We start from the raw sequence: 26,545 nt of genomic DNA, 5'->3' as shown, positions 1-26,545 counted from the left end.
TACACTTATATAGTCGTAAAATTATATATACACTTTAACAAAACCATGCCTCGTACAACATCAAGTTAAACAACCTTATAAATTTTAAAATAAGATAGGTATTTCGTAATTAGATACAAGACACAATACATTAATTGTATATAACTAGATCTTTTACTTTACTTAAATTTTATTTAAGTTCAGTTAATTCCAGTTACATTTCAGACCGTAAATGGCAGTGATAATGAAATTCTTGAAATCAATGTTTCGCATGAAATCGCATGCCAGCCACTTCGATTGCCAAAGTTTTAGTGAAAATGTGGAATCAGTCGAACTCGGAGGTTTGCGATGGTATTAATAGAGCTCGAGTATTCGGGTCGCCGGACGAAATGCACCGAGGGCCCTTGTCTCAGTTCCGTCGTATCCAGAGCTCCAGAACTCCAGTTTACCGGTGGCGACCTACGGGACGCCCGCTTCGCGCCGCTACGAGCGTAGCACGACGCGCGAATCTGTTCAACTAAGTTCTAAATAAACCAACCTAACTTATTCATATATACGACGAATTGAGTATCATTTGGGTTTTAGAAAATATGTATTAACGCTCGTCATACGTGTATCGATGATCTTTTAATTGCAAAACCTGGTTTTGAAGTGCACGGCGCGGGTCGCATCGGTGAGTCCGCCAAAATGACACGTTAGATAAAACAGTTTGAAATTGCAAATGGATATGAAATAGTATTTATCAACAAGATATGAAATTCTATTTTGATGTGTATCTTCACAAATAAATACTTTGTTTTGTGTAACAATGAAAATGAAAAAAATATAAATATTTTCAAACTACTAGTACCAGTGTCAAATTACACCCATCATTTGTTTAATTCTCCTATTTTATTCTAATTAATCCCTCTACAATGTTTATAATTAAATACATTAATTTATATCAACCAACTCTCTTAAGTTTTAAATATGAAAATATCAAGTCACAATACCTTCCATGCCGAACTATAGCAGCAAGCAGAAAGAAACCCATTTTCAGTGGTGTTCCACATTATATAAATTTTATATAATTTATCACAAATTTCCTAAGAAGCACCTAAAGTAACCATTGTTATTCCTTATTCACAGAGCTTTTACATTTCCCCTTGCGTGACAAAGTTTCCGTAGAGTTACGATTATTTTAGCTTCCTTGGGAATACTTTAAGAAAGAAAACAAACGTTAAGTGGCTTATTTATTACCCAAATGTATATCTAATGTAATCGCCACCCTCTCAGTCATTAATGTTCGTGCTTGGCCATAATATTCCACAACACCAGCCATCCGTTGACGTGATTTGTGGTCGGCTTCCACGCCTCTACACGGCGACCCTTTTTTTAATGTGCCTGTTTTTATTGAACCTCTTTAACCCTTTGAACGTCGACGGATAATGTTTTAACTAACCCTTGTACATTAAAGTTAATCTTTCTAAATTTTTATTTAAGGTTACATATGATTTTTTATGAAAGTTGTCAGAAATTATTATTAATTGTTTTAATTACGAAAATACATACAATTTAAAATCGTTTAATTACAATTGAATATTAATTCTAATTTCGTTTTAGCTATATTTCATTTAACGATTACGTATGTATAGTTAATGTAGAATCAATTATCCCATTTTTTTCGCATATAAATAATCTATAGTAAATAAAAACCCTGAGAACAAAAGAAAGGCAGCTTATTCAGAGGATGACAAGGGTATATTCCCTTTGAGTGTGACCGAAGGGTACCCGAACGTCACACCTTTGGAAGTCACCAAATTTCAGTTAATTCTATAAAAAACCTATGAAAAACAACTTGTAGTGAAAGTTCTTACAGCTTGATGTTTATTATTAGTAAATAAGTATATTATTTTGAAAATGTTAAAAAGGATGCCTGACGCAGAACAAATATATTATTTAGAAAAGCCCAAAAAGGATGCCTGACGCAGGAAAAAAAATTGTGAAAATTGCTTCGTAAATTATCGTAAGGACTATAATTAAAAATGAGTGCGGGTAACCTCTACGTGCGGTTGAAGAAAACTTCTTTGGTGCTGTAGCATATGTAACGATCAAATTAAAATGTGTGTGATAAAAAATATCCTTTGCCCACTTTTAATTAAAAAGACAGATCAACTGAAACAATGTAGGAGAATAAATAAAATGATTTATCTACTATGACGTGTAAAAATAATGTTCTTGTTATTCTGTCATTTAAACCCAATTCAATTCAGCACATATGTAACACGTGTTTATCGCTCATTTTTGAACAATATTCTCTCACAAATTATAAATGATCAATAATTCCGACAACAAAAGTACACGATTAACGTGTCATATTGAAAATTATTAAAATTACTGATTTACCTCATTTTTAGGGTTCCTTATTAAGGGTAAAAACGGAACCCTATTAACTAAGCCTCCGCTGTCTGTCCGTCTGTCACAGGGCTCTATCTCCTGAACCGTAGTAAGTAGACACTTGGAATTTTAACGAAGTATGTACAGGTAATAAGTAGACAGTTCAAATTTTCACAATGCATGTACTTCAATGGCTGCTATAATAACAAATACAAAAACAATTGGTGGTACAGAACCCGTCGGGTGCGAGTTCGACTTGCACTTGCCAATCATTATAGCACATTGTACCTACATGCACTAAAGTACAAGATATATGTACGCATATTTATTATGAATTCCAATGGAATTCCATGTCTTTATTAATTTATTCAGGTGGTGTACAAAGTGTCCATGATGAAGACATCTCTATATTATACTTACATATAATCTGAAAAGAGGAAAACTCATGAACTTCTGAACATTCATAAGTACCACCATCAAAATCAATAAGGCTTATCCGAAGGCTGAATGGAAACTTATACGACAAGATGATTAATCCATTGCGTGTGACATCAATCGTGGGGCCACTCACTCATCCCAAACCTCCTCTCTACAAGATTTCAATAGCGTTATTTGTAATATTATATGAAGGAAAATCGAACCTAAATATGTTATGCTATATTCTACCAATACTATAATTTCTGAGTTCTAATTATTTAACATCTGATCGAGTGCACCCACGACCAAAGGGCTGGCGCTTACCTCGGGCAAAGAATTAGGTTAGCTATTCAACGAGGTAATGTCGCCAGCGTTTTGGGCACTCTACCAAAGTACCGCAATTTGGATGAAGCTTATTATATTTAATTTATTTTTAATAACTATTTTATTAATATTTTTTGTATTTCTATTAGGTTTACTATGTAGTTGACAATAAATATATTATTCCATTTAACATCTCAGTTAATATAAATTCCATTTGCAATTTGGACCACAGAAATAATTTTATGTCTAAATAATTAAAAGACATCTATATTAGAGCACTCCCACACTATGCTTTGAATGCGAGTCGTACAATATGAATATCATATTGCCTATAAATGCATTTATATTAAAGCACTAACACATGGAAATATCCTATTATACCAAACTTATGACAATTATTAAAACGATAATTGTGTTAAATATACTTCAATATACCTTACGTACCCATATCTTATATCATTACTTTTTTAAAGAATCTGTTTTTAATCGACTTCAAAAAGGAAGTGGTTATCAATTCGGCCGGTATATATATTTTTTTTATGTATGCACACGAATTACTCCGCGGTTAGTGGACCGATTTTAATAATTCTTTTTTTATTGTGTAGAGACGAGCTGGAAGTTGGTCCCACTTAAATATGGTTAGGATCCATCGATGGGTTCTGGAGAAAATGAGGGGAACTCCTCCACCCATGTAAATACAACAGCCATAATATTAGACACGCTGTTTCGTTATCCAACGAAATATATTGAACGCCGACTTCACAAATATGTAGTAAACCAACATTTATTTCAATTATTTTTTACTTTGTAGTGACATAGAAATCGCTTGTATTTTTTTGTTAATTTTTTTTACACTATAAACGTTTAATAGATTTTCAATGTGGATATCGACATAGAATAAAAAATGACCCTATAACTTTCTGATTAACTATGACATGTAGCATAGCTATATATTACGTAGGTAGGATAAGTGATAAGTGTACAGAATACAAACCACGAATTCAATAACAAATATCACGCGCGTATCACGGCCTTTGGCTTCGTATTGAAAGAGCTAACAAAGCAACCCTTTTCATGATAAGGCAGCGAATTGGAATAAAACCTCGTTCAATAAACTTTATTTTTATTAACTCTACGTACGTATGTCTAGGGATTCTTCGAGAACAGCCTATTGGCTGTGGCTTGCTTCAAGTAATGAATTTGCCTGTAACTTACGACATCGTCTTGCTCACATTAATTTGACTACATATAGGAATACAGGTGTACATAACATTTAACATTGTTTCGCCCGGAATTTTGACTCCATTTACTTGATTTATTAAAATATGAACATCGTCGCTTGGTCCCAGACGCATTAATTAATTTTTACGCACGAGCTTCACTCATTTTAGACGTAAAAGTAAGTTACATTATAATCTATCTTCACGTAAGAGCCCCATCCAAAACCTATACTATTTTCCTGTTAAACTTATTTTCCATTTTTCATTCTGAAATTACAGACAGATACGTAATTAAGATTTATATTCCAGTGTACTGGAATATTTTATTGTACAATAAAAGTCGTAGCTACCTTGTTAAAAATGGTAAAATATTCAATTTGGGCGGTTGACACAAGAATGAGAGCAAAACCAATGGTGAATCGTCGTGGTTTCAGTAAATTTATACAGACGTTTAATTCGGTAAAAGAATTCTTAAAATTGAAATATTCATTGAGTATACATATATAGCCTTACAAATATATGTTTAAAGACATTTTTAGGAAGAAGAAGTAGAACACAGTAGTAATAGTTTGGAAGATGGTAGAAACATTTGTGGTTCGACTCAGACGGCACCACCGCCACTCCTATTTCTGCCTAATAATGGTAGTGTTAAGCGTTACTGTGTTATGGTTTGAAGGGTGTTGCAAGAGACATACTTTTTCGAGGCGTTCAAGCTTAGTCCACAGGGGTGGCGGCGCATCTGTGGCCGACCTTAGGTATGAATATCTAATCTTATATGGGGTTGACGGATGTCCATGGGAGGCAGCAGTCACTTACGATCAGGTGGAAGGCATGCTCGTCTAATACTCCTGTATTATAAAAAAATAGACTTAGGTCTTAGACTGCCAACGACCAACCAACAATGCTACATCTGTTTTGCGACAAAAACGCACCTCCTGTACAGGATTCAACACCCTTCCGGTACACACAAAAAAGTTAGGACAATAATATCGTCATCAACCCATCGCAATCTATTACATTATACTACTGCTGGAGACAGGTTTCCCGAGAGGGACTTCGGCCATAGTCCACCGCGGTAGGCAACTACATATTAGTAGATTAATATATATGAGTAGCTGACCCGGCAAACCTTGTGTTGCCCATATAAATAAAAAAAGTTAAGGGTGAACAACCCTTATCACTTAGAAGTATGAAAAATAGATAGTAGCCGATTCTCAGACCTACTGAATATGCATATAACATTTGGTGAAAATCGGTAAAGCCGTTTCGGAGGAATACGGTAACTAACATTGTGACACGAGAATTTTATATATAAGATAATGAGAATCTTATTTCTTACATATTTATGAGAGTTACCTAAGTTACCTTAGTTACCTTATTAAATATTTTATTGTAATAAATAATTATAAATCTACCTAAATGTAACCGATTCTAAAAATCTCACCTTTAAATGTTTATTTTCGTAGTATATTTGCATTGCACTAAACGTAATATTGACTAGACTTTAGTTAACACACAACATAACAACAATATGAAGTCTAGAGTTTTCATCATCAAATAAGTGTAAAATTTAAATTATTTCCTTCAAATTTCATCAGTTCTGTCTATAAACGAGGTTACAATCTCAGATGTACTTACTTACGACTTGAAGAGACTTCACGAAGACTCAGGTTGTAAAATTTTATTTTTTCCCCGATATTTATGACTATGTCGTCGGCTTCATCGCCAGGAGTTTTGGCAGGGCCTATCACGAGCGAAATATTTTTTTGTTAACATAACTTTCGCTTGACCAAGTTTTATGGGTGCCTAGTTAATTTTGATATCTTCTAAATAAACCTTGTCTAGAAACCATAAATCATAGTGTACCTTTATATTCAGTTTATATTGTAATGATCTATTTACCAAGCCATAACCACGTTGCCAAAGGGAGAAAGTTTCGAACATAATGAAACATGGATTCTTTCGAAATTTACGTTTACATTTAAAGCATGATGAGCAAATTTAAGTGATTTTAATTCTGAATTCGATTTTTAAATGTCACCTGTGCTGAAGGTCATACCAATCAGACCCTGCTTATAAATACTTACTTCTATACATATTCTATTATCTATAATAGTACCCTTTACGATTTAACTAACAAGTTTTAATTTACTTATTTAAATTTTATGAACCCTGCGAAAATGTATAAGAGCAAAGATAAAGATGGTAATTCCCATTTCAAAGCGTAGAAAAATAAATAATGACGATGGAATTATTTATATCGAGCCGTACGCTCCCAACGGTATGTACCCCTGTACACGGTATTTTAATTTTTATAGAACCTTTTGAGGTTTTCGAGATAACACAACCCATCAGCCCATGTTATGCTTTATAAAGTATTTTTAGAGATACTCTCGCCCAAATTAGATCTGTAGTTTCGAAGATAAGCCAGAGCCGACTTGGAAAAAGCTTTTTTATAATTTATAGAAATTGAAAAGCTAGCCTTAATCAGATCCAAGGCCTTACAACTTGCCTATTTGCTGATATCAATCCTTATTTTCAATTCTATTCTAGTGTACTATATTACAAAGTAAATGAAATGTTTTTAATGTTATGTTGCTTTGGGTGCAAGTCTATCAAATCTCAATATCGTATTATTAAACCCATTCCTATATGTTTTTATTCCACTCAAAAACTTAGTAAGAATTACGTAATTACATCATAACACGTCATGACGCCGTCTGGTAGATACGATCTAAGCTTAAGGTTATTATAGGAAAAACAATAAGACAAAAATAACAACACACCGAGCGTTATACCCGTATTATTAGTTCGTGGCGCGTCTGCCGAGAAAAATTGGTTTCACTTGAGACACGCATCCCCTTCACCATGGTCCGACAGACAGGTGTAATTTCCTTGGAGACAAACCACGATATGAAAGTACCCACGTAACTCCTTGTTTTATTTCTTTTATTTATACGCGTTACAAAGAACACGGCCGAGTTTTAGTCACTACAAAATCTTACAAATGCATAAGCATTTGTATAAACGCGTATAAACGCTAATTTTATTAATATTCGGTTAACATAGCTTACAGGTCAAATCAAATCAAATCATTTATTTCAATATAGGTAAATTCAATTGTTATATAACATTAATTATAGATATATAAGTCAACCTGCGTTAAATGGTACAAATGCTGGGAATAGACGTGTAAGTTCCCAATCAAGGAAGAAATACATATCCCGGATCCCGGAGTCCTCATCGCAGCGTCGAGGACGGTTACCAGGAGGGTTTTAGTGCGGTAAAAATCCCACATAACCTCATGTCGCTCCCACAGCACTGGGTACCTTTTGAAGGTTTCCCCCTCGTCAACAAAAGAAAAAAGATAATTGATAACAAATAACGTACGTGAATCCCTGCAGCATAACATATGAATAATAACTCCCTATTAATGTGTTGCTCACAGATATAAATTAAAGTTGTTTTTCTAAGAAATACGTAGTTGTAATTAATTATTTCTTTATGAACACTTGGAGTCCCTCACATCTTATACGGTTCGCATTTTCAGTATTCTAATTAGTCGCTGGTAAATTTAAACTATGTATTAAATAAGATCCTTTTAGGCTCAAGAACAGTTAATTGGACAAATATTAATTATTCAGACAGACACGTAAGTACACTGAAACGTAAAGCTAACATTGTATCTTCGTATTACCTTATTATGTTTGCCTCGAGACGAGCACGTGTTATGGGGATATTTCGATTATATTAATAGGTCAAAGTGCTCGATATGGCCACAATCCGTGTAACTGAATTAAAATTTGGCATCAACGTGTTTCATATTCGTTGAAGAGATCGGTTTTTGTAGCATTTTATGTCAGCCTCATTTCATACTTTTACGCTTTCAACATTATTAAATTTGCAATATAGATTTATTTATCGTATAGATATGACATATCCGTATATAACTTTATTGTAACCGCTATTTCTATATAGAAATACCAAAACCGATATCATAAATTAAAATAGAAACACACATCTGTATACTCCGCGCCAAACTGCTAGTCCGCTCTGAAGTTGTTGCGAGCAGGTGTAGTCATACAATTTACTACGGCGACGCGATTCGTTTCTACATATTCAGAGCGGACTAGCAGTTTTACGCGGACTATACCTATTCTTAAATACCTAAATCATCGTTCAGATATAAGGTGGACCTAGAACAATTTGAGATAGTAGATTTTATAGTAACCATTTTTTTATTTATGATTTGATGGTCACATACATAGGTCATTAAGTTTTCAATTTTCACAGTAGTGGAATTCTAACTGTATTTGATTTTTGTATGTATTTGATACATCAATAATCTTTTACTAGTGGATACTAAGTCTATCATGGTTTTAGATGGGAGCAAAATGACCCGCACCAACCCAGTAAACTCCACGAGGATCCTGGAACGGTTCACGGCGACCTCCAGCACCACGACGTCCACCAGCAATGCCATCCCGGTCGCCAAGCCCAGCGCCAACGGGAACAAACGACCCACCATCATCGTCTATCCTACTGGTGAGTTTCACAATTAAGTAATTCCGTTCACATATATGTTCTTACGGTCATTAGCGTATATAAGGGGTTAGGAAGAAGGTTAGGAGTTCCGAACCCCCCTTAACATAGCCAAGCAAAGATAAATTATTCGAACAGGGACGCTTTTTGTGTCTTTTGGGCTGACAAATTTCAGAGTCTATATATTCAAGTTCTTCCCGCCTTTGCATAACCCTAGCATACACGTAAGGCGGAATAACCGCAAGATAATATATATAATAACGCATAACCGTACACTTACGTGTATGCTACGGTTATGCCTACGCCTACGGTTATGTAACTATAAGGGGTAGCCCTTACCTGACCTCCACGTACTTATTTACGCCTCTACCTTTGGACCTCCACCAATGGTTGCAATATAAGTAACGAGAGAGGTCTATCACAGAGTGTCGAAACCCAAACGCCATACCTAAGAATATCTGTTTTAAGACCTAATTAAATCCTTAATACCCATGCCATTATAAAGTCCCATAACAAAAAGGGTTTCGCTACCGTAAAACTACTTAAAATGCAGATGACTTTTTCTAAACGTACGAACTATCCACAAGTCTAAAGTGCTCATTAGATAATGAAGTGCTAATAGCCACTTTTATAGTTCTTAAGAAAGTTACCTTACTTACGTTACTTAGCAGATACTCGTAAGAAAATGGATAAACTTGATGTGGTTTGATAAATGAGAAAATAATTTAACTTAGATAGCTGCTTACGTAATATTATTATAATGTAGGCTTCGAATTTTTATTTTACATGAAAATTTAAAAGGTTTTTGTCATTTTACACGATATATAACGTTGTCCCAGATCTCAATCTGCTCCAACAATGCGAATATCATTCAGTACATTTTCAATATTCATGAAAACTAGAATAACTGTTGTAGTAGTACTGCTGTGAATTTTTCTACACTTTTTCTATTTTTAATGTGAAGTTTTCTAACAATCTTGCTCACTATTCATCAAAATTTTCTTCAATTTTATTCACTTTTGCCATTTTACTTATTTCTCTCTGCAATTTTATTCTCTACCATTTATTTATTTTGGCGACTGCAAAATTTTGTTTTAGTTTGGGACCCGCAGTTTGAATGTAAATCTATCCGCGTACATTTGCCGCTGAGTGCATCAGTCTGAAATCGTTTTTACTATTTAAATAGTTAAGGAGTTATGCATATCGGTTCCGTTCAATGTGTACTTTGTGTGGTAGTTCTTTTAGTATTTTACGTTATTTTAGTACTTACACAGACAAAAGTGTATTAGATTTATATTCATTCTAGATTATTATACGATTCTTTATATGCTGTTTTATTAGAGTTTCATTCGTCAAACAAATAATATATTCCGGACGTCTGTCACTGACAATTTTCTCCGAAATTACTGAACCGATAAAGTTGAAATTGAGTACCATTTGTACTATTTCCGAATCGAACAAATCTTATTCAGTCTTACTGTCTCTTACTTGAGAGGGACTCAACATTTTTGTCATACGGTCGTCTGGTACAGATGGCTATCGATTTAGCGATAAAGCCGCCTTTTGTGCAATATCGTTATACCTATGATACTATAAAACATTTATTTGCTGCACAATAAAGAGCAATTATATTGTATCGTATCATTAATTATTAAATTTAATCTCGCTCGGTTTTACAGTGGAGTTGGCTCTAGAGAAATGTTGGCAAATATTACGAAATAGCCGTTATTCAGTTAATGTTCGGCTCTTATATCTCGGTCATATATTGGTTTTAAGTGGCCAGCTACTCTAGTGGGTAAGACTAATAGATTTACGTTGACCTGCGAGCCGAACCAAGCGTATATCCTATTAGAGAAATGTCGGCAAATACGGCAAAATAGCCATTGCCAGGGTTTAAGTTTGTAGAGCACTTCCTGGTTTGATTCCGCAGGCACCACTGCCACTCCTATTGCTGGTTAATATTGATGTTAGTCAATACTATGGAAGGGATACTTCCGCGAAACGTACGAAGTTGGTCCACAGGCATAGCAACATGTTTGTGGCCGACCTCAGATTGGACTCTAATCTATCTGGGATTGATTACAATTGCCCATAGGCGGCTGTTGTGACATCAGATGAACTGTGAGCTCGTTTGCTACTAAGTACTATAAAAAACAAACATTCTATCTCCATTTTCCATATCCCAATATTCCTACTAAATGACCTCCTAGTACAGAAAGAGTAATTTAGATTTACGCTGACCTAAGCGAGCCACTCCAAGCATGTAGTACATGGTAATATAGTACTTTCACTGATTAAGTAATGTCCAGTTTGCCCCGGTAAATGGAAAAGGAACGAAAATACAAGCAGAAAAATATGAGACCAAAGTTTCTAAAGGATGACGACTTTGGGATAGTTTTCTTTATCAGTTACCACGTCCTGTAATTAGTTTATGATAGTGTGTCCTAATAACGAACGGGAATTAAGGGAATGAAGATAAGCGGTGATAATATGTATATAACTGGCCTTTAGTCCTAGAGACCCAGGTTCGAGTCCATGTTATTTACATATGACGTATTTCAACAGTAAATGCATCATTCCCGAGTCTTCATTATGTTTTTAAAAGTTCACATTATTCGCATTATATGGTGAATATACTGTATACACACACATACATGACCATGACTAGTTTAGTCATGGTCATGTATATAATGGTCTTAACGCTTCTGAATAAATGAACTGACGAATGGCTGTAACATAGACGTCCTGAACAAAGTAACACCCCATTCAAAACGTAATAAATACATTAACCTAATTACCCGTGGGCAATTAGCAACGTGAATGTGTGTTCATTCTGCTTCTGTCACAACTACATCTGTCTTCTTAGCTATCGGGGGATATACTCGTACATAAATATTAAGCCCATGTAGGTTATTGGTTACATTTTTACGCACAGTTTGTCATGAAATATAGGATCAAAGGGCACAAATACCAAACGCTCTGAGATATTTACTATTTTTCTTTGTGCTAAATTTTGTGTCGTAATCGTTGTTTTATCCACGAAAGTACCCAAATAAATACGTAATGCTTTTGTTTCAGTGACACCCGAGTCTATAGTTGTTCCGATTGTGTCCTGCATATTTGGATTCCCGCTGTTGGCTTTAACGGTGATATGTTGCCTAAGAAGAAGAGCAAAGTTAGCCAGGTAACGCATGACATTCCTTACCATCTATTAGTGTTTGGAAGGTGGTAGAGCCTGTGTTGTTAGATTGAGAACCACCGTACCTATTTCTAGAGTAAATAAATTTGCATTTCGAGGAAAGGTGTGGATGGCGAATTGATTATACATGAGTCCATGTTATTCTCAGAAGGTTTATATGGAGTTAGTCACAGATGTCTATCTGTTGCTGCCTGCCAGTTTGCCACTGTTCTCTTATAAAAATAGTACTCTTATAAAATTTACTAACAATACTTTTCTTACACATTCTTTTATAATTTTTGTAGCGTACAAAAATATAAAGAGCCTAATTAAAAACGGTGGTATGTGTTTGTATTAACCAATCTTGAAACTGAACTAATTACGGTAATTTCAGGAAAGTTTTACTCGAAAAAAATAAAAGTACTTTGAATATAAGGTGTCATTATGAATCATAACGATTTAAATTAGACGATTTCATAAATTTATTAAAGTTCCATATTTAATACAAACTTGAAATTAAAAGATAAAGGAGATTTAGTAAGCTACCCCACTTAATAATAAACGGTGCGGTCTGTAAAGCTACATTTTACAATTAAGTTACAAAGTCTTTGAATGTTGCTCGATCTGAAAATAGCCGTAATAATGTCGTGCTATCGTGCGTAATTTGTAAACTAAGTAACGTTTAACTTTATTTTAGTTAAAGGATTAGTTATAATTTTAAGTTTTTATTGCGAACAGTTAAGTATGTAAACAATCACAGAAATAAAAGCAAGTAATGTGGAAAGCAGTAGGTTAAGTCAAATAAATGTTAATGCAAAAATATATTGAAATGAAGTATGTACACACTGTACGTGCCGTAAACTATACAGGGAAATAACATAACTAATCTTAAGGGTATCTTGATATTTTAAAATTAAAAGATAAACCTACTTAGCGTAGCTAGATTAAACAATTAAGTTAAGTTAAAAAAATGCAGATATGTTGTTTTTTAATACCTATTAGAAAAATCCAGTATTCGTTTACCTAATTACGAGTATGTTTGAACCCCGCCATTTACATGTATGTTTATTTTACACAACCTGTTGTTGATCTAAATCGATAGAAGTAATTATGATTCTAATTAGGAACCTACTAATTAGATTTACAATTTCAATTATTGGTTATTAATTAGGTTGAACCGCTTCGCGAAATTGGAGTTTGTAGGTAGGACTTAAAGCATTTTATCCATGCGCAAATCTTATTATTCTTCCATTCATATAGAATGTAAAAAAAATATGTTTATGAGCTCTACTTATGAGATTTGAAATTAATCAAAAACATCATTAATGAACTGACAAGGCCACCTTCAAAATATCTTTTTGCTACCATTACACATGCCACTTTAAGACATGTCGAAATCCGAGTTACAAAATACTTAAACGTTATAAATTACTTAAAAAAGTCTTGTTATTTAATTCGTATGGTTTTTGCATTGATTCTTGAACGATATAGGTCACAAATAATATCAAAGAAGGCAAAAATAATTTTAAAACGAATTATATTTATTAATGCAGTCCTTTTCTACCTAATATTTTTGTGACGACATTGCCGACAATTTAAATGTGTAGTTAAATTATTATTGCCCATACTCCGTACACGGGGTATAAACTTGAGAACTGTTATCACAGTATTAGCAGCAATCATTTTATATCTCCAAAGATAATTTAATTAAAGAAAGACAAATATTTTTGTGATTCCTTGTGTAGGGAACGTGCAAGAAGACGCAATTGTGAGTTGGACCGCGGCGAGCTGTCCGTGGTGCGTCTCTCACCCGTGAAGTGCAGACCTCGCGCCGTGAGCCTGGTGCGGTCTCCTCGCCCGCCACCCTCGCTCGAGCTGGACACCGTGCTGGAGGAGCGCTCAGACCCTGAGCAGACCACGCTGTCTCAAGTAACGAGAGTGAACTTCTTTATTTTTAGCCTTTTGTGTGCTAACTTAGAAAGTAACTACCACTTGCTTGGCTATACAATGTACATGCTCATAGCTACAGATTCATTTTCTCTTCTGCATTCTGGTTTTAAAGTATATGGCATTATATTGCAACGTAGACACCAGGAACAATTCATGTTTTGTCTTCATTAGTTAGATTTTTTGTTTTATAAAGATAGGGCTGCAGATTAAACTTAACATTACATTGCATATATCCACGCCAAAAGTCTTTACGCATCAGTAAGCATATTGCACTTAATATACGAATGTTAGGTATAAGTATCTACCACAATATCAGGTCTCACGATACTTTGTGTTAGTACCTATGACAGAAAAATAGACCATGAAGGGTTTTCTTTTCTGTCATAATCTCAAATGTAAATATTTAACTACTCTACTAAAAACACACTAATAGTATGCATTACTTAAATCTACTTTGCATGTCGACCCCTCCGCAATTCCGCGCTGAACACGTTTTCTCAAATAACAAGAGACAATGTTACCATTATTTACATTGCTGCTAGAATTTCTGCACATTTAAAATCATTGCTAATTTTCTGCACCGTTTGTATATTTTTCCACTTAACAAGGAGGTTATTAAGTTGCTGGAAGAAATTTCATTTTGAAATAAGCAATGTTTTGTACTTTAATATTTGCATTCTTACGATTTCTGTGTACAAAAACTTAGGAAATGAAATAAATAAAAAAATTCTAGGAGTATAGGATGAGTTTTCTATCCTCCTAGTGATTGAGGGATTTGGGCCCTAGTTAAGAAAATGAAATCCATAGTAATTTTAATCAATATCATTAAATTAGAAAAACACGTCTTTGAATTCCATATTACAATTTATACATATGAAAATTTTACCTCCGAACATAATAAAAGTGGATCTTTGACTTAACATTTGATTACAAATAACGGTACAGGTGGAGGCAAATACAACCTTACAAGAGACCTAGTATTTTATTCTCTTGTGAATTATGGAATATAAAACTTTATGAGAACGAAGCACGTCTTCCTTTGTGCCAGGCAACAGGTACACAGAAGTATATTTAATGTATTCTCTTTGTTCTTTTTATTTTCTTACTTTGAACAGAATCTGTGTTAGGTCTTTTGCATCCAACTGATTTTATCCCTCGGTGAATTCTTTTTATTATTAATTATTTCGAATTTTAAGAGACAGAGTTAATCTCTTCGTAGTATATCTAAAATGAATTCAGTGTAGGTATATTGTATGTAATTCACAATTCGTTAATAATAACCTTGACGTAATGAATTCGTGTATCTATAAAAATACAATATGTTTTGGCATTTTGCAAATTAGCATGTTACAAATTGATATTTTGAGTAAAATATTTGAAAAAAAAAACAAACAAATTCCGGTTAAAATCTAGTATTATTATTTGCGTCTTTTTTTTGCTTTTTTTTTTCACGAGGGGGAAATCTTCAAAAGGTGCCCGGTGCCGTGGGAGAGACACAGGGTTATGTGGGACTCTTACCGCACTAAAACCCCCCCGGTGGCCATCCTCGGCGCTGCGTTGAGGACTCCAGGATCTCCAAAGGAACGCAACCGGAGTCCTCTTAGCGTGTTGCCCCATCGGGCTCCGCCCAGGTGAGCTTACCGCTCGCCGCACCGTCTGGTGCGTACGACGGTATGCTACCACACATACCGCCGTCCTTTCCGGAGCCGTTGGCCGGGTGGTTCGAGCTCCCACTCTTGCCACTCACGAGTACTCACGACCCCAGAAGCCCCCTTTTAGTCGCCTCTTACGACAGGCAGGGGATACGATAGCCCTATTCTTATCCCGGAACTACAGGGATATTATTTGCTTACCGATTCTCTAACTCTCTACACGCCTCTGGGATTTAGAATTATATCTGTACAACGATATAAGACTTTAAGAGTACGCGATGTATGAATAGGTCGACCTGCTTTATAATACACTATTTGTGAATTTTGCTCTCCATTTGACATTAAATAACCTAATTTATTTCTTTTTTTTAAATATCCATTATGTATTTAAAAAAAAGAAACATATTATGTATGTACAGTATAGGCTAGACGTCTATGTAGAGTTCGACATTAAAATTATAGTGTTTTTTTACATTTTATTTGTTGTAGTCATAGATTAGTAAAGATACTTCGCCGCCTTGAAATTGAATGAAGCCGCAAATGGCTTATTATAGTAAGTTCTTTTTTTGAATTCTTGAGAAATAAAAACATTTTTAGAGAAAATTTACGAATGAATAACTAATACTGCGTAATTTGCATAATAAATAAATAAGTATTTCAAATATTTTAGGGACATTTTAGCACGGAGACCTGGCAAAACTTTTTTACGCAATTATTTAAATTCTCAAAACTGGGTACATTTTCTTGTTAGGAGTGAGTAATCTTTACTAATCTATGGTTGTAGTGAAATAACACTATTTAGTTTTTCATATAATATAACGCTGCAATATATAAATACTATATCAAACTGTATGGCAATACAATTTAATCATTCATATTTTCGTTCATTGACCTCTGAGTATCAATAATTTTAACGAATAAGCTCTGAAATATATCTACTACATTTCTTACAATACAAGCCGGCAACTTAAATCTTACAAATGGCTATGTCCAAGAAACGATTTGAGATCAAAGCTATTGAGTAAGTTAAATAGTTCAAGTTCTAGCGGAACACAAAGGAAATCAAATGTTCCCCAATCAGTGCGCAATGTCGTTCTTCATCAATGCAGCCGCTCTGCGATCAATTGGCTAACTTACAAGTTCGAGATTATGACTTTTTGAGTTAGACATTACAATCCAGAAAATTGTATGTATATAATATACTGGGTGAATTTTTAAAATAAATTTGTTACATAACATTACTTCCCAGAATTTGATCCTTATAAGCGACACTATCAAATAGTGTAGTAATATAGAGGGTGTATTTTTTTAACACGCTTTTATTAGCTTGGGTTGTATGTTTGTATATATGTATGTACGTAACAGTAACGGAATCTTTGAGCCCGATTTCTATCCACTTTGAACGTTCAGTTTAATTCAAAATTTTGAAGAATTATCAAAAACCGATGACAATACACGATTTTAATAATTTTGTACTATTGTCCTTATCAATATCCTCAGGATTAACAATTTTCGAGGCGAAAGAAAGCGCCTTATGGAGCGTTCAGGCAAAGTTACTAGATTGATTTCTAGCTTTGGAAAATAATAGATAATGTTATTTCCCTATAACTCAAATGTACTGAAACATGTCTATAATGCCATCTTGTAGAATGATTTTTAGGATTCCGTACTCAAAGGATAAAACGAAACCCTCCGCTGTCTGTTCGTGAGTCACAGGGCTTTATCTCTTAAACCGTAATAGATAGACACTTGATTTTTTTACAGACGATGCATAATGATGGTCGCCATAACAACAAATACTAAAAATTAATAAAATAAATATAGTTCAAAAAACTAAAAAACACGCTTTTATGATAAAATCAACTAAAAAGTAAAAAATAATTTTCAATCTAGGAATCAATTAAGGAACAGTAAATTGTATAATTGTGGAAAAAGTGTGGGGTGCTTTTCGAAAATTGATAAGTGGAGCACTCCATGCTTTTTTACAATTATACAATTTACTGTTCCTTAATTGATTCCTAGATTGAAAATTATTTTCTACTTTTTAGTTGATTTTATCATTAAAGCGTGTTTTTTAGTTTTTTGAACTATATTTATTTCAAAATGAACTCGTTCCATTCCCGGCTAGAGAAAAAGATACTTTTAATGCAGTTTTAGTTTTTATCAAAATCGGCCTCGTAACTTCTTTCAGCATTTTTCGCTAATCCGGATTTGGCCCTGAAGGCCTATTTGAAAAATTCAACCTGTATACACATGTACCTAAAATATACGTGCCATTTTTAATTTATGTGATAGATCAGGGGTTCCCAAAGTGTGCGCCGCGGCGCCCTGGTGCGCCGTAGAAAGTAAAGAGGGGCGCCGTGAGTCGATCCTCTAATTATTGGTAACCACAGATATTGGCGTATTGGTTATCGATTCAAAATGAATATCCAAATTCAACATCCAAAGCATTAAAAATTTTCATTCCGTTTGCAACATCATATCTATGTGAAGCTGGGTTTTCAGATGTAGCTGTGATAAAGAACAAATATCGCTAAGGATCAATGTGGAGTAAGAAATGAGAATAGCAGTGTCAAGTCATATTCCCCGCTTTGAAAAACTGCGCGGAGATCACTTAGCTCACCCTTCACATTGATTTGACTGAATACATATCGTATTTAATTTTTGTTTTTTCTCAAGTCTTTCTTGTTGTTTTCCGTTTAAATTATTTTATAATAACGTATTGTACAATTTCATATTGTGGTGTTTTAAATTCGTTTCGATCAACCTAAGGTAACTACTATTATTGTAGTTACCTATTTCTTTCGACTGTCTTCTTCAAATAGTTAGCTAGGACAGGGCACAGGGCTGTCCCTGTAGTTCCGGGACTAGAATAGGGCTACGGTATCCCCTGCCTGTCGTAAGAGGCGACTAAAAGGGGGCTTCCCACATAACTCGGCGTCGCTCCCACGTTGTCGGGTACCTTTTGAAAGTTTCCCCCTCGACAAAAAAAAAAAGGACGGCACAGGGCGCCGTGAAAGAATATTAAACTTGTAACTGCGCCGCGGGTTACAAAAGATTGGGAACCCCTGTGATAGATGATAGAAGCTTCCGTATCGTTCGCGTTTACGCAGCAAATATTTGCTATATCATAAATCCTTTTGATACAAAACACCAAAGTAACCAAATATTATTCAATAGGAGCGCATATTGATATTTTTCATGTGCAGAGGCTTAGTTGCACGAACTCGGTCAATTTTAAAAGTAGATTTATTAACTAAATTTGAGTTTACAAAAAATAACTTTTATACTTTTTCCAAACGCCCCAAAAAGTATCATATATTATAATATGGGTAACGCTTAAATCCTATATTTAATCAGTATGCTATCCTTTGTTATATCTATATAACCACTTACGCACTTAAATAAATTAGGAGTTTTAGTACACGTAATACCATTAAGACCCTTCTGAGATTTGAATCCCCGTCGTAAACTATTATAAGAACGCACTTATGTTTAAGTTAAGGTTTAGGGAATGAACATAGAATACTCGTATGTCTAATGATATTGATTTTGCTTACAGGCCTTGTAGTCTAAATTTAGCAACTCGTGGCTAACTTTTTAGCGCTAATTAACAACTCGCTGATAAATATTCAGTAGATATGTTTCCAACCGGACATATACAATACGTAGAAATAAATAATATTGATTACTCAATTTTGATCACGCGCGATGCCAACAATATCACTTTTTTAGCCAAGGGAGATCTCCCGCCGGGCTTGGTGATCATGCCCGGGGAACAGTCTCAGTTCGGAACTTGTATATATACCAGATATTAAAAAAAATTCGATAGCGTGATTCAGAATACTCGTGGCGCCATATCTTTTCGAGTAGCGGGAGGTCGCCACATGACCCCCTGCTCAGACCGGAGGTCGATATCATCAATGTTCCGTACTTCAGTAATCTTCGCCTAGCTTACAAGCGCCCCGGCACGCCCTCTGTCTGCGGTGAGTCGTGATGTGAGGGAGGACCGAGGCCTTGAGGTTGGAGCGAAGTGAGGAGGGCGAGTAATGGCTACTCAAGCCGTCCGTGAATTACCGTAGAGAAGCTGTATCAGGATCAGAAAGCGTTGACTTGATGCGCTGTGATGAACCTGATGGGCAGCTGAACTGATATGACTTGTATATATACCAGATATTTAGAAAACTTCGATAGGGTGATTCAGAATACTCGTGGCGCCATCTCTTGTCGAATAGCGGGAGGTCGCCACACTTTAGTTATGAAAATATAAAGATAATTTAAATAATGGCAAGCATGATTAAGTATTTCAAATCAAAGCAATTGTTTAAAAGAATCCTGATAATAAAGCGATCATTTCAATGATTTATAATATTAATTAACCATAATTCGACCGAAGAAACGTTAATGTTATTCGAAAATATCTGTGTATTTTTTGTTATAAGCATAGGTTATAAGCACTTCTTTTGGGATGCTAAGGAAAAACTTTCTTCTGTAAAAACCAACAGACAAACTTGTTGTGAAAAATATCTTCAGATAAACAATGCAATTTTAAAAGAATATAATCATAGTAGAATAAACTAATCATTTTTTCTTTGAACTAGGTGGAGATAACCCCAGACCGCGAGGTAGGCGCGATATTGTTCGGCGCGATGGGCGCGGTGGGCGCGGCAGCGGCGACGGCGGCGGCGTGCGCGCGCGACAGCTAGCGGCGGGGCTCGGCGCAGCTCGGCGCCCGCTCGCCGCTCTGGGCCGCGCTCACCAGCCAGCCGCTGGACGACGACGCCGACGACGCCACGGACGACAGCTAGCACCCCGACGACCGCTCCGTCGCGGACATCGGCGAGCACATGAAGCTCTTCCTAGACATCCCCCTCAGATTCTAGTGAGATACTTGTGAATGGCCACGAACGGTACAGTGACGGAGTTGGTGTATTAGTGAACAGTGAACTACTTAGCAGTGATGGAAGCGGTGAAGTGAACAGTTGGGGATGACAATGTTTTACTTTTATTATGTATGTAGCTACTTGTGGACGGTTACTGAACGTTTGCCGATAAAGTTTTAGTGGCTTTATTGAGTCGTTAAAACTGAGTACAGTGTTAAATATAGATTTTCTGCAAATCACATGAAGGTATGTCTAGACATTAAACAGATGGTAGGGACTTGTTAGAGATTTGTGCATTGTGCATAAGCAATTGACTACAGTAAATTGTAATGTAAATAAAGATGAAATCATTTTGTCAAATTTTTGTGCTGTGCGACACATGACCAAAGAAATTAGCGCACATATATGAAACCAGTGTAGTGTGACGATACAGCGTAATGACATTTATTAATGTCACAATGTACGATAAAGAATCGTTAATTTTTCTTTAAATAAGTCTTCGAATTTGGTTATGTCTATTTGCGGCAAATTATGCGGTAAATTATTAATTGTATAAATTTTCAATGAAAAATAAGTATAAAAGTTATATGAAAAAACAATAAAAAATGCGTTTAACCATACGGTATAATCCGTTATAGTTATACTTACACTGATAATATAATATTTAATTTGATAGTATTCAATTTCAAAGCGCTCACTTCCTCAAATGGGAAATGAGTTTGACCAATTATTCATCCACTTGTATATTTGATAAGTCAATGAGGCGTAAGGTAAGCTTCGTGTAAAGGGTTCTGCCTATAGTAAAAAAGAAAATATTGTAAATATGTATTCCTAGTTTACGTGTAGAATATTATATGGGAATAATTATGATATGTGAAACATTTTAAGGGCCATAAAAGGCACTTACGGATCCAGGTCAAATTTAATCAAATCTAGGTACTTGTACCTATAGAGAGCACCACTTCGTAACGTTACTCATAAATATACCTAAATTTTAATATAAGATCGCTTGAGGCCTTCCTTGTTATTAAACGAACACCACCCAGAAATTCTATTGACAATGAGAAATCCATTAGGTAAGTAGACATGTAAGACACGCGAAGAAAAGTGTTTTCTTATTGTATATTATTGTATATTACTTTTCAGATGGATTTTATTAATAACACTATGTCGAACGTATACTACTCGTACAGATGTATATACCTAATATAGTTATTTATAACGTAAAACAGCTTTTGCGTTTCGGTGTCGTATCCGACTTTTTTGATGGACCGAATAAAACGTTTATATTTTTTATTAAAAAAGCAAAATCTGAATGATTTAATAATCCCATATCATATTCATTCCATCTTCAAAAGCTCGATATTACATTTTGAACATATACGAGTAATATCAAATACTTATATCTTCATCGAACGTTCAACAAATTAAAATATTCGCCCCATTCGTTGCCGTGGTACCGACATAGGGTCCGTAATATTTGTGTACATATCTATCTATATGATTTTTACAATTATATTTTGCCAAACCAATCGAATGTACTCATCCATATTACGGGTATGATGTGTTATACAATTAAAAAAAAAAGCTCAAGTTTGCTATTATGCATGGCAAAATTTGAGCCTTTCAGTCGTTCCAACTGTACGTACTAACCTGGCGGTACGTACTATCTAATGAAGTACCACAAAAATATTGATGAACTAGTAACGCACGTAACAATTAGGTAGTAGTTATGGTAGGTACCTAATACTAAAGTGAAAGAATTTATTAGTACCGTGTACATTCTATTGATATATTTAGTATGCATGTAGAGTCGATATAATGTATTCATTAATAAAGGTCACTGTAAAGGTGGTATTTAGTAACTATGATTTTGTATTTGGGTATGATTTATAATTAAGCTATGAATACTAATTGTGCTTACTATAAAATATATAACTTTCCAATATCTATGGAAAGCAACAAAGCTATATACAATTGTATAACATTAATTAGAAAGAGTAATTTAATAAATTACGCACACGTTTATTAATTAATATTTATAATTTAGTCTTTACATTTGATAATAAGCTTCCGGCTTAATTAAAAAACAACTGTGTAAATAAATGCATTATATAGAAATTGACGACTATTTATTTTGGACTCCCCGTTTCGAATTAAAAAGTACTACTATCTACACTAGACTTAACTATCAAGAATGTCCATGTATTTTTTTTGTAAGAAAAGCAAAAACAACATTATTGCGCAAATTATATTATAAAAATAGCAAATTGTGTGTACAAACTTGTTATGCCGACTGTACGTGACATATGGAGTGTAACCTCTCCGCATTCACAAAAAAGCTACAAAAATGGAACGCTAATATGAATAGGCCCTTACAAGCAGCCTGCTCTATTTCCAGATAGTGACATACATTGAAACGTGAGTCATATTATACGTATTCACAAAAATGACAACTTTCGGCACGGCATGAATATACCCACTTTTGCCAAACTAGCAATGTTGGCAGTTATCTTTTGGCTTTAACATGACGCATTCCACCTTGGCCTTTAAGTTAATAATAGTTATGGTTTATGGTTTCAGTAATTCTGTCCTCTTTTTAAAAACCATAAGCTACAGATACCACAAAAGATATGACAGTTCTGTTAGTTTTAACGCGTATCTCGTAAATAATGAAGAAAAATAAATCAAAGTTTCGCAACTTGATACAAGGCGTATGTGTCAAGGTGAAATAACGATATGGTTCGAGTTGATGCCATTAATTATATTGTTTGAGACAATTAACTTGTAAGATGTGCCTAGCGATTGTCGTGTAGCAAAGGTTACAAAGCCCAAATGAGCCGGCATTATGAACTTGAAGTTCGTGTAACAATGTTGTTTTCAAGTTAAGTGTATTGCGTAAACGATAAAATTTTAAGTTTACTTAACAGTTCTTGCGATATGATATTTTTGTAATTCGCTCTAGATATTTTTAACACGATAACAAAAACGAACATTCGAAAGTAACTGTAATTAAACTAAAATAAGTAGTCTCTAATTATTGAATATATGTATTATGTTCAAAAGTTGTTGTGACGCCTTTTATGACTTTAATTACCTTACTACTATTACTAATTACCTACATCTATATTTATACTTAACTAACACTCTACCAAACTTCGAAATTTGGCATTTGGAACAAAAGTGCAAAATTTAGCTAAGATTGATTATTAAGCGTACCCTCAAAGGCATATAACTATATAACTCAAAGGCACTACGCTGGGTGTATGCTCGTTTGCCGAATACATTACATAAAAAAGTAATGCGCTCTCCATCCATAAAGTGATTCGATACTTATGTAGCGCATTAGATATTCAGAATACACACTAAACAAATAATTTAATCTATGTATATAAAATAAATAAGGCACTCGTGTGGCTTCGATAACATCTGATGGTGAGTGATGATGAGTTATTAGAGCACGCATGCACGCACGCTTGCCTAAAAGGAGCCTATTCATTATTGTATTAAATTCTCCCGCGTTGTATTTCTCAGGGTTAACCTTCGATCACTAATAGTTTTTATTAGTGACCGAAGGGGTTAACGAATAAAAAAGCTACTCTTTAACTGTTCGTCCGAGTCAAAAGAAGATCGACGTCCTTAGATAGAAAGGATATGGGAGTAAGCTGTAAAATAAATGTAGCTATTAAAAAGGTCATGGTTTAGACAATAACTCTTCATGGATAGAGAGAGGTTAGAGCCAGAGCGAGACTCGGTAATTGCCAGTGTAATAGCGTGTAATTCGTCTAGTTGTAGGTGGCAGTAACATAAAACACCCGTGAACTAAGAATACTGCAGTACGCTATTTTGGCCCGCCTCCGGATGAACTGGGACTTTATTTCACACTTTTTCTTAACCTACATTTTCTTTGTGCAGACAAGTATGTACCTATGTTATAAAATAGGAGTAGTGAATGCTCAGATTTTTTGGACGATACGTAAAAAATATTAATCATGAGGAATTTTAAAGTGTTTATTTTGATACATATAAATTAATAATAATGTTACACTGCACTACATTGCACATTACAAATATTAAAAATTTAATCTTTAATAAATCATTTACATTATGTAGGTACTAAGTATTTAACTCCATTATCTAATTGCAGTAAAATTGAATAAACTCAATTAATTCAATAAAAACATATATAAAATGTTTACTGTATTAGATAAGTAATCATTTCTTATCTTTGTTGCATATAAAAATATATTAAAAATTGTATCTTTAATAAATATATAGCTACACTTCTGTATTACATATCTCGTAAAAACGACACATATTAATTAACTTTCTGAAAAATGTGAGGCCTGACGTGAAGTATAATTTACTCTTAGTAATAAATTAAAAGTTTAAGATCGTAGTACCTGAATAAAACCTGAGTTCAACGATAAAACGAAAATAGTAATAAGACAAGTAATTGCTTTTGAGTCCAAACACGAAATTACTTTTGAGTCGTAAAGTTGTCATTATAATGCTCCTGGAATACGAGTGAGATTTAATGCTGTCTTTATAGCTTAAATTTAACATAAGTTACTTAAATATCGACCACGTGCGAGTCGAACTCGCACTTGGAAGGTTCCGTATATTTTACATTATATATTTTAAAAATAGTTTATTAGTAAACGGAAAGTTCCGAAAATTTTACTGTTTCTTTTGTTGGGAAATTAATTTAATTTTTTTTGGCACTTGGCCATAATAATTATGGCCGCTATAACAAGATACTGTAAAAAATATAAGTAAAATCGAATTCAAGACTTGCATCAGTTCGGGGTAATATTGGAATCGATTGACCCGATTTTGACGGAACTTTTACAAAATCCTAGATGAGTTTGCAGTGGATGCCCTATTTTATAGTTAGAGACGTAATCTACGTATTTAATATGTTACAATCAAAGTGATCAAATAGCTATTATACATAATGGCTAGATATTATATATAATATCCCCATTTATCACTTTGGCTGTAACATATACATAATATTTGCCTAAACACGAAAACCCCACGCAAAATCTAGTTTCAATCGTAACTTTATAAGGTTATTGCACTAAACTAATTATGTATGCACTATTGCAGTTATGTAACAAACTTGAAGCCAATTTCGATACATTGACCGCTTACTCCAAATACTAAGCCTTGACAATAACACTATTCAACTTTCAATATTTCAACAGTAAGTTCCATGTGAAACTTTCCCTTGAAATTTGAGAATACCATTTTTTGCAATCATCGATCGAACCTTCGAACCGTTTTAGTACCAGATTTGTATTGATCAAATAGTTTTCGCTAGTTTGGAAGTTGACTGAACTTTACGTTGTTTAACTACTGTGACACCTTATCGTTTTTATAAGATTAAAATAGTATTAGAGATTGCAGTCCATCTGATGGTTAGTGGTCACTGCGGCCAATGAACATCTTTAGGCTAGCCATATTTATCTATTTCTATTTAAAGAGTATAACAGTATTGCCCTATCTGATATATAAAATTCTCGTGTCACAGTGTTAGTCACCGTACTCCTCCGAAACGGCTTTACCCATTTTCACCAAACTTTATATGCATATTCAGTAAGTCTGAGAATCTGATAAGGGTTGTTCATCCTTAACATTTTTTTATTTATATGGCAACACAACGTTTGTCGGGTCAGCTAGTTATAATATAAACAATTGTTATTAGACAGACATATAAGTCACTCTGACTATACACCAATTCATTTACATTTTCTACATTTAAAAACTACAACATACAACATACTACAACATTTCTACACTTAAAACTGTACGCTTTCATAAATAATAATTTAACTATGTGCTACATAGGCACATGTTGAATGTTGTATATACCTATCATTGTTTAAGAACAGGCAGTTTTGAAATTATGGGAATACCCTGCTAATGCATGTAAATATGATAATATTAATATTGACTCTTTGTATGTGACATTAGTTCACCTTCTGTATTCATCTATATTAATAAACGTCTCCTTACTAT

General features: G+C 34.3%; 1 protein-coding gene across 1 annotated transcript; it reads left to right on the top strand.

Moving 5' to 3' along the window:
- Positions 1-262: 262 nt before the first annotated feature.
- On the top strand, positions 263-21,094 carry LOC140747593 (uncharacterized). Its single transcript, XM_073080142.1, has 5 exons — positions 263-652; positions 8,700-8,861; positions 11,937-12,042; positions 13,782-13,965; positions 20,240-21,094. The coding sequence occupies exons 2-5, from the start codon at positions 8,711-8,713 to the stop codon at positions 20,342-20,344; spliced, it is 546 nt and encodes a 181-aa protein (XP_072936243.1). The 5' UTR covers positions 263-652; positions 8,700-8,710; the 3' UTR covers positions 20,345-21,094.
- Positions 21,095-26,545: the final 5,451 nt, after the last annotated feature.

Source organism: Epargyreus clarus, unplaced genomic scaffold (genome assembly GCF_041222505.1).
Source record: "Epargyreus clarus isolate Ecla_fem2 unplaced genomic scaffold, WU_Ecla_fem_2.2 ptg000014l, whole genome shotgun sequence".
Classification (NCBI taxonomy): Eukaryota; Metazoa; Arthropoda; class Insecta; order Lepidoptera; family Hesperiidae; genus Epargyreus; species Epargyreus clarus.
Note: the sequence above shows the minus strand (reverse complement) of the source record. Positions and strands in the feature narration are given on the sequence as shown.